This window comes from Cucumis sativus, chromosome 7, assembly GCF_000004075.3.
Source record: "Cucumis sativus cultivar 9930 chromosome 7, Cucumber_9930_V3, whole genome shotgun sequence".
NCBI lineage: Eukaryota > Viridiplantae > Streptophyta > Magnoliopsida > Cucurbitales > Cucurbitaceae > Cucumis > Cucumis sativus.
In genome coordinates, this window is record NC_026661.2 from 20,858,233 (window position 1) to 20,868,641 (window position 10,409).

A 10,409-nucleotide genomic window follows, 5' to 3' on the forward strand; every position below is an offset into this window, starting at 1 on the left:
TTGCCCATAAAGGCCAAAAAATATGTCTAGGAGTCAATTTTTATTTTCGTCCTAAAACGTTGGAAAAATGACCAATCTTATAGCCTACGGAGAAAGGACCCAATTTAGAACGATGTCAAAGGTCTCGAAAATTCACATCTAACTACAGGGTAACCTCATTTTGAGTGGTATTAAAGTTTTTTGCCCATTAATGCCGAAAAAAATATGTCTGGGAGTCTATTTTTATTTTCGTCCCAAAACATTTGAAAATGGGCCAATCCTATAGCCTACGAAGAAAGGACCCAATTTAGAACAACGTTCAAAGTCTCAAAAATTCACATCTAACTATTGGGTGGCCTCATTTTGAGTGGTATTAAAACTGACATTGAAGAGCCCAACAATGTCGGTTTAAGTTTTGTTTCAAGGTCCATTTTTACAAATTTATTTTTATTAAATTATTGTATTATTGTCCATTTTTTTATTTCGCCAAATAGTTAAAAACCGACATCATGGATCGATAAATAATTTTTCTTATGCCAACAAATAAATAAAATAATATTATTTTATAAACTATAATATTTCTCTTTTACATATGTATATACATAATGAAATCTTAATATTGTGTTTATATACACATTCTACAACAATTACATGAAACAAGATCTTAATACAAGACTTAAATAAGGAAATCCTAAACGCATTCTCAATCTTCAACCTTCAACAATTGTTTGGCTATCTACACAATCGCTTAGCTTTCAACCCAATATGACTTCAATCATTCTACAAACAATATTTAATCAATCGTTTAGGTATACAAACTTCAACAACAGAAGTACATCATAAATTCATGTAATTTGGCACAGAAATACAGCAGAATGAAAGTAATAAACGTCCAAAACTGCTAGTTCCAATTTAAAAGTGGCAAGAAGAGAGAGAACTAACAAAAGTACATTATACTAAAAAAAGTGGAACCTTCTCCAAAGCAAAAATAACATGCCCTGTAAGTAAAGTTAATCAGGAGCTTAAGAAAGAGTGGAAAATTAGCACTCTTGTGGAAACTTAACAGTGAAACCAAACTTCAATTTTAAGCTAGTAAACAAGAATATCAAGAACAAGAAACTAAAGAGCTCGATCTTCATCATGTAGCAAAGAAAAAGGAAAATGCATGAAATTTTTAGTTGTTTGAAGAGCTCAAACTGAAAAGTATATGACTGTTTCAAACTTACAAGAAATAATATACAAGAAATAAATTTACCTGAAGCTCTTTAGCAACAACCACCACTTCATCGAAGTTTGCATTAGTTTCCTATGAAAATCATACAAACAATAGAAGCTTAGTTTGCGAAATTAATGTGATCACAATCTTTTCTCTAAAAGACAATTAATATACGCTTTGAATTCCAAACACTATAGTGAATAAAGAAACAAAACCTTCATTTTCTTCCCAAGAATTTCCTCAGCCTAGCTAGTTATAAAGTAATAAATTTCAGCCTGGTTATAAAGTAATAAATGACCAAATGAAAAACTAATTCATTGAAAAAAACAACATAAATATCTTATGATCTAGAACTCTGATGAACTCTAAGGAAACAAGAAGACTTCTTTGGCTTCCCATCGGTGTGAATTACCCGTAGCTTGTGCATAACTATAAAAAATCATTTAAAGGGTTAGTAAGATGGACATTCCTAATGTATTTTCAAATATAAAGTCAATTAAATTCTAGTACATCAAACCAAGTTTTAGTTCATAACTAAAAGATAGTAGATCACAAAAAAAATCAAACCTAGCAAACGAAAAGATGATCAAGAACAAAGCAATCAAGGAACACTACAGAACTGAATAGCTTCCAATAAACACTCCATAACTCAATCAAGAAACACTACAAAACTCTTATGACCGATATGGTCTATTACTAATAGATTCCAGAAGCTAGATCTAATTCTTATCAATATAACATGATTTGTTTTTGTTGAAATAGTGTGTGATCTATATTCAAAGAGTCTAAAAATTAAACCCACAATTATTATTAGTTTTGAGTAAATAGTTGATAATTGAATAGTTGTTAAATAAATCCTCCAAACAAATAATGTGGATTCAGTTTGCCACATCCTTAACCTTAATTCCTACAAATCATCCTTAACCTTAATGATTGCAGGAAATATAATCCATCTAGTAAAAAAAGGCATTCCAAAACAATACCCATATAAAATGTCACATTCCAAGCCATATGTGTGAAATGAAAAGTTAGGGGAATGGAGGTGAGGGGTGGAGAAATGAGACCTGAAGCGAGGCATCAGGAGCACAACCAAGGTCCAAGATGGAGGAGCCTAAAGTAATCAATTTGAAGTTAGTAAGTAATTCCCTAATGTCTTGTGCACCAAATTTTGACCTGTTAAAAGGAAAAGAGCGATGCACCTGAGAATATATAGTATTAGAAAAAACATAATGGAAAGAACCTAGTATTATTATAACTTGAGTAATACACCGTTTTATTGGACAATTTATACAAATCATGTGGTAGTAACAGTTTCAGCATGGATCCAAAATTATATTGTCGAATTTTCAGATACGACTCAACAAAGGATATCATTTTTCAAGTGCCACAGTTGACAAGTCAAGTATCCTCTGCTACAAATTTAACCATTGAAAAAGATGAAAAAAATTGCAATGCAGAAATTAGGGAATTATAATGTTGATTGAGTCATGTGGTTCACGTGTTTCTTTCGCATGTTAGTAATATGTATTATTTTGAAAGAAGATTAATTTATAACATGACCTTCAGCACCGTTAAAAAAAAAAAAAGAATCTCTTAAAAGAACAGTGTGAATTGTAGGTAGCCCGTTTGATAATGCCCAGAAACGCTTGTGAGATTCCAAGACTACTAATTATCACATATGAAGGCATAGTCGCAATCAAATTTTGAAGGTAAAGATCCCCAAGCCTGGTAACCAAAAAAGTGGCAAATTGCATTGAATTTCTTCTCCTTATAAGTCCCTTCTTTCCGTTAAAAATGCAATGAACAAAACAATCAAAGAAGTTTAAGGAACATGGCACAGACCAAAAGGCAAATCTTGTAAATATCTCCACAAGGATGCCCATAGAATAAAGTTAAAAGAGTAAATACACACGATTACACCAAAAGATAAACCAAACATAACATTATCAGATGCTTCCTAATTTCAGCCTCCACAAGATGAAATATCTAAAGATGTCCAAAAGGACTTATTCAACAGCAATACAGAAGATGCTTTCCATTAGCTACATAATTCAAAAGTTGAAAGAAGAGAGGTCCTATTTATTGTCCACAGTCAGAAGAAGGGTAAAGTTCAAAAGATGTTTCCTCTTGATACTTGAACAAGGTAAAAATTTGTATCTTCACATTAAAGATAGAATTATCATTTATGGAGGGAGGACAGAAAGCCAAGGAGACTACGTAAACAACTTCAGGGTTCAGAGAAGAGCCTGAAGAAAATGAAGAGTTATAGAGTTCTCTTAGAAAACACACCATAAAGAGGCCAAGTATTTCACTAATTTTCAAAACCCCAGTCCTTTACCATTTTTTATAGGATGAGCACATAGGAGTTGATCAATAATTTTCTATATTCGCAATATGTACAACTTAACTGATGAGAGATATCTGTAACTAAAGGAAACTAAACAAAATTGTGTGGAAGGATACTACAATTTTGTAATGATTTAGTGGCTTCGAATTGTCCTGCACGTCATACATTTTGACGATAAATAAATAATTTGATGGCAAGTGGGGTAAGTGGATTCGAACCATGGTTCTCACGTTTTATTAGGAGATTTTTTTTAAAAAAAATTGTGCATTTTACCTCATAAGAGTAACACATATTTAATATTTTTTCCAACCTCAAACCACAAAAAAAAAAAGTAAAAACAAAAACTTACGGACGAGGGACGAACGGAGACAATCGTGAAAGGGCAGGAGTGGAGAACGACAATAAGGAGAAAAACACACAAAAGAAGGCTTTGATAATAAAATAAAAAACATATGTATATATATATATAAACAAAAATTATATTTCAACTTTTCTTAAGAAAAAATTATCACATAATATATATTTTAACGAGGAATTGTTTGAATCTAACCCCCATGTTCTATTTTTTCCATTAAAAACTTGTTTACATAAATTTCTTAAATTATAAAAATAATGTGGAAAACATGAACTTCTTATTAAAAAAAAAAAAAAGAAGAAAGAAAAGATCATCATCAAGCATGGGAAAATTGAGGGTTTGGTTTGGCATTGATTGAGAAAGCTTTAGAGTTAAAACTAATGTAATGGCATAAAGTTTGGCGTTCCTATTCCTAGGTATCTAAAAATAGTAGAGAACTTCCCATAAAATTAAATAAATAAATAAATAACAAGAAAATATTTTTTTAAAAGGAAAAAGAAAAAAAAGAAAACTCATGGCTGCCTATCATTTGAGAATGTAACCTTGGAAGAAGCCACTTTGTTTGAAATTAATAACGCTCAAGAATATAAAATATGATGTCCAAATTTAGTCCATATTATATATATCAATCCTAAAAATAATAGTACTTTATATTTGTGGTTCATGGGTTATTAGTGTTTCCATTACATGAAGATTGTCCTAGTAGTTATTGTGAAAATCATACTAGTACTTTTTATGAAAATCAATTACATCAAATAAATGATTTTAAAATTTATTAAAAACACGGGAGACTAAATTTAAATATTTAAAACTAACATGATTGAAATGAACCAAACGAAAACACTACATACTTCAATAAAAAATAAAAATCTTAAACTTCAAATTTAGTCCCTAAAATCTATTTAATCCCTCGACTGTCAACAAATGTTGACAAATATTAGTTAAGTTACATTACACAAAATTCATGTTTATATATATTTAATATATCAACTATGTATCATTTTTAAAATTTTAAATTTATTAAATACAAAATTGAAATTTTAATAAACTACAAGACACAACACACAACGGTTAAACGCTTCACTATTAAAAACCAAAAACTCAAAACCTAGGATGAAAACCAGGAAGGCAGTTTATAGAATCTCAACTTTCAACGGACAGTATATACTTGTTTGTGATATCATCATGATCCCATGTCCAAACAGAAGTAGCATTTTTCCATTTCATTCTTTTTTGCCTTTCTATATGTGAAGAAAATATTCAATCTTAGAGGGCACGAAAGCTGGTTCATATCGCAAAGTTAAATGGAAAATTATGAGATTCTGCCAATTCCATGGTTTGGGAGCATATTCAAGCCTCAAGATATGTTCCATCCAAAAGATATGCGTAGAAGAGGAGTCTATTATGACAAATACAGCTACAACAAAATGAGTAAGATTCTATGACTCTGCTACATAATGGCTTATGGTACGCCGAACCGGAAGAAAAAAAAAGCTACTTGCTTGAGCTGTCCTTCGAGATAGATGCTCCCACTACAGAGTAGAAAATATGCACCTTTTCTTCACCATGTGTAACTTTCAGATCGTCGAGTTCTTAAGGAGAATTCTCAGGCGTTTTCAGAACTGTAGAAGAAGCTTTACCTTTATGCTCGGTGACTGCTGCTCGAAACTCCTCCACTATGGATACATCCTTGAACTTCACACCCAATGTTGAGAGACCAACCTTCCCATCGTTGGTGCTATTCATGCAGGCAAAGGTGATACCTCTCTTGTCCATGTTTGTGAGCTTCATGTCAGGGTAAAGACTTGCATTCAAAATTAACCTGTAATTTCCCCTAGCTCTCATAAGAATCCTCCCTCTGCCGATCCCACTCGTAGGGACATTGACTTTCAGCTCCCCCTTTCCACGTTCTTTCCATGATCCATCGATGAACTCAAACAATATAGAATCAGCATTGAAAACCACTTTTTCATTTTCTTCACCAGTTTCAACTGCGACCTCTTGCATTGATGGAAAGCCACTTTTCTCACTCTTGGAAACAATGGAAGACCCTGAAGTACCAAAGAGGGCGGAGCTCCCATTATTAGAGAGACCAAAACTAGTAGTTAGGCCAACCCCATCCTTAGGTATGTTACCAAAGGAGAATGTAGATGTCGAAAATCCAGTACCCGCAAGACCAGTGAACGCATTCTGGCTGCTCGATAATTGTTGGAATGAGTTCAAAGGAGCAGCCTCCTTACTAGGCTCTCCTTCACTTTTGTCTTCTTTGTTTTCTTCACTTTCTGTTTTTTCTAGTTCCCCAGTTTCCTTGTTTTGAATCTCATTTCCTTCACTGGGTTCTTCACTTTCGTTCTTATCACCTCTTTCAGGATCTGCATCTTCATTCTTATTACCACTTGCACATTCATCATTCTCAGATTCCTTCTCAGCGTCTCTTACAAGCTCCTCATTGCCGGTCTTGTCTCCTCCCACTGGTTCTTCATTTTCAATCTTATTGCTTTCAGAAACTAGGTTATCATCTACCTTAGATATGGCAGATTCACTTGAAACAGTGCTATTCTGATCGACAGGCTGCACCTTTGGAACAGACTTGGCCTCTGATGTGTCAATTTTAGATTGGACTGGATCATCACTATGATCCCCATCTTTTTGAGTCATTTCATGGGGAATGTCTTTTCCATTTGCCTCATCTGAACCTGCTTTCTCACCAGCTGCCTCTGTATCGCGTCTAACTTCTGCAACACTTCCACTATTTTCAGTTGGAGGTACCAAGCGAATTCCAGCAAAAGGATTTGAAGATGGGGCAGAAGCAGTTGAACCACGACGTACTTTGACAATTCTTCTTGTGGCTAGCACCTCTTCACTAGCCCGCTTAAAAGTTCCAGTCTCTTGCTCAGAAACATCTTCATCATCGTCAAGCCCGGGGTTATCTCGTGATAGCTCCCTTCCAGCAGCCCTCTTCTTAGTAGATGTTGCATTTTCAGCATCCCCCATTGAAGAGTCAAGCAAATCAACAAGAGCTTGGAGTTCCGCTATAAAGCAGAAGCAGAAAATATATATCTGGAAATTGCACAAACATTATAACTCAACAAGATCTAGGGAAGAACTTCTTACAAACACAAACAGATTAAGCTAAAATTTAAAGGTAAAGCCTAGAGAAAAGTGAAGGGGGTGATTAACGGCAACAAAACTAACAACTAAGAGATGAGAACTACACAAATAGACAATCTCTTTTTTAGCAAGATAGTAGCAAGCAATCTCTTGTAGACTATTTGTTTCAGATGTTTGAATGAGACTCAGATGCAAGAAATAGGATATCTGGATCTGGATATTAAGCATACATGAGAATAAAAATTCCTCGGTTTGACTTTTACAAGGAATCACTCAGAAATTCTTATGAATAGAAGTTGTTTGTCCTTGTGTTTGACATATTTGGAATTTCTATTTTGGAACTTATTTATCAACTAAAGTTATTAAAAATTAAGTACCCCTACTAAAATAAATCTCAATTCATAATAATCAACATAAGCTATGCCTTGATCCATAAATAATAGTAATCCCAGGGCCAAAAGGTTGAATATGGTGCCGAAAGAAATAATCATTAGTGACTACAATAGAATAGCATTGGAGCCAAATATATTTATAGAACATTTCGACATATTTATTATATTTAAAATTTCAATAATTTTACAATATTAATTATGTTGATATGTCATCCAACCCCTAATATTTCAATCCTCATATTGCTTATGGGGCATTATTTTTTATTTTTTATCAATTTCTTAAATAGTAATTATATCCAAAAAGATCCTATCTCTCCCCTATCTTTCTGCCTCCTTCACACCACCAAAAAACACACTTGTGTTCTCTTTCTCCATCTACTCAATTTCCCACCCACCAGAAACCCTCGTTGCCTCATACTTGACATAGCCTGCCATAATCTTCTCAAGATAATCTATAGCACCACAAGATGAGGCTAATCAGAGACAGCTATCTTTATGATAATAAGGGTTGATGCAAACATTAATGATGGTAATGAGTTGAGATAGATAGGGTAACGTAATCCTCAAAACCATCTAGTACCAAGCATTCATCATTTTAAATTAACCCAATTCAACCCTCATTCTTAGATTGAATGATGAATATAACTCTGAATCCTGACAGGCAGGTACAGTATAAATGCACCAGGAACTTTTTGATGGGTCTTAACCCAAGTCTAAAGGCATAGTAACCATATAGAAAATTGCCTCACAGACATTTAATGTAAATAGAATGAAGTAGAAGATATTGAATTAAAAACAAAAAAAGTTTAAAAGATCAGTTACCACCCTAAACTATTTAACCACCGCTTCATTTTAAATTTATCTGCATGTATATTCCAACCACAGAAAATCATATAACAGTCGTTACAGCATAAATAAGAACTCAAACAAGAAACAGATGGCCGTCTGTCAAAAGAAGCCAAAAATAATACAACACACAATAAAGCACTTTCACAATTTAATTGAACAACCAAGCTACATTGAATATGCATCCGTGAACAGTCAGTGACAGTAAACAATAGCCTTGTAAAAGCCCAAGAGATTGAAGGGTTTCCATGATTGATAATTCAAAACTGCATCTACGATGAGAAGAGAAGACTACTAATACATTAGCCACCAGCCATTGTATAAAAAAGCTCAAAGATCAAGAGAATTATCCAGTCAAGTAGTACAGCCAACAGAATTCAACAATCCACTTAATAACCTCATAATATTCACTAAACTCATTAGTGCAATGATTACGCACAATATCAAATAATTAACTAAAAAGGTGAAACTCTTGGGATTGCATCTTAAACCTCCAAATCTTTTGAAAGGTTCTGTTTATTAATACCCTAAAGTTCAATACCGCATCAAACCAACATTAATTGCTTAATAAAGCCTCTGTTTATTAATACCCAAGATAATAAAAAATGAATAATAAAAACCCAATCAGTAAATGCCTTTGTTCACGGAAAGAAATAAACAACAAAGATCAATAACAGATAACGTAATAATAATCCAAAAAAGTTCAAGCCAACAACTAAATGAATAAAAGGAATCTCTAAATTGAACATTCCATTTTGGGGGTTCATTTCTTTCGTCCCCTTTTCCCTTTTCTCTATAGCAGAATAAAATCACCCAATACTCTCCCTGGCTCTTTATGTTTTGTATTCACCCACAATTGAAACCCAAAAACCAAAAAAAGGGCGCAAGGGGTTGAAGTGTACCAATCCAAACACAAATTAAGATCAATAACATCGCCACCAGCTATCATTATAAAGAAAAAGCTACCACAACTCTAAAACACAGAAAAAAATTCAAAGATTCAAAGAACAACGAAACAGAAAGACAGACAGACAGAGAGACACAGAGGCAGTGAAATTAGAAAATAGAAACAGCAAAAGTAGAAGAGAAAATCGAATAGAATAACACATCTAAACCTGCTGTGCTCATAAATGGAAAAATTAAAAAAATAATAATAATAAGGGAATGGAGCAGGAATTACCGAGAATGCAAGCAAAGCTGTATGAGAAGTAGAAGAAATGAGAGAGAAACGAGGGTTCGGAAAGAGAAAAAAGAGAGACTGAAATATGGAGGAGGGTTTTTGGTTGGGTTCTCCTTCTTGCGGCTTTCTTATTTGTTATTATTTTTTTTAATTGTACGTTTTTTTATCCATTAATTTACGGCGAGCGAGGTAGCTAAAACGACGTCGTAATAAGAAGAAAAATGCGGGTGATTTGATTTCCAGTAAATTCATACCTTTGAAATTAGTTTCTAATTTTATAAATTAAAATTTATAGAACTTTTATTGATGATAGAATTGAAATTATATTCAATTTTGCTATATTTAAAAATGTTTTTAAGTTAAACAACCTAATTTGTTAAAATATATATATTTATTTATTTATTTATTTATTTATTTATATGTTGGATGAAAATAAACAAATATTATTATGGTCAAAGAAATTATAATGCTTATCCACAAATATTATACTTTTAATTAAAAGTATAGAAAATGACAGATATTAATTTTAAACTGTAATTTGCTAAAAATAGAGAGAGGTTGGGAGAAAGAAGTAGGGGCCCGGGTCGGTTGCATCGAAGGATTTTGCGGAGCTTTCACGCTACCCGAAATAAATTGGATGTTGGGCTGCCTTTTTGGGCTTATGTATTCTTGTGGAAAGTCCATTGGCTCAATAATGTCAACAAGTAAGTCACGTTAATGTTAAGAAAGGTTTTCGTTGTGCGTTTAAAATAAAAATGAAAAAATAGAAAGAAAATCGAACAATCATTGCGACATGAGAATTTCTGTTCTTCATAAAATTTGAATCAAGTTTAAGTAATGTATTCAATTTGTGCTACTGAATTTGCTAAAATGCCTCTCTTTCTTTGTTCAGCTTGCACTCAGTTGAGTTTTATGGCCATTGGGCATCCACTAATAGAAGGGGAAAAAAACAGAAAGCTTGATTATTATACTGTTCCACCACA

The 10,409-nt window shown here is 33.1% G+C and overlaps 1 protein-coding gene and 1 long non-coding RNA gene across 2 annotated transcripts; both read right to left on the bottom strand.

Moving 5' to 3' along the window:
* Positions 1-563: 563 nt before the first annotated feature.
* Positions 564-3,973, bottom strand: LOC116405231. The gene is made up of 4 exons (XR_004218400.1): positions 3,892-3,973; positions 2,260-2,368; positions 1,235-1,285; positions 564-759 (listed from the first exon to the last, which is right to left on the bottom strand). It is a non-coding gene; the product is annotated as an uncharacterized LOC116405231 (long non-coding RNA).
* A 1,120-nt stretch (positions 3,974-5,093) lies between these two features.
* LOC101221145 (nuclear pore complex protein NUP50A) lies at positions 5,094-9,578 on the bottom strand. Its single transcript, XM_011661256.2, has 2 exons — positions 9,427-9,578; positions 5,094-6,957 (listed from the first exon to the last, which is right to left on the bottom strand). The coding sequence occupies exon 2, from the start codon at positions 6,889-6,891 to the stop codon at positions 5,491-5,493; it is 1,401 nt and encodes a 466-aa protein (XP_011659558.1). The 5' UTR covers positions 6,892-6,957; positions 9,427-9,578; the 3' UTR covers positions 5,094-5,490.
* Positions 9,579-10,409: the final 831 nt, after the last annotated feature.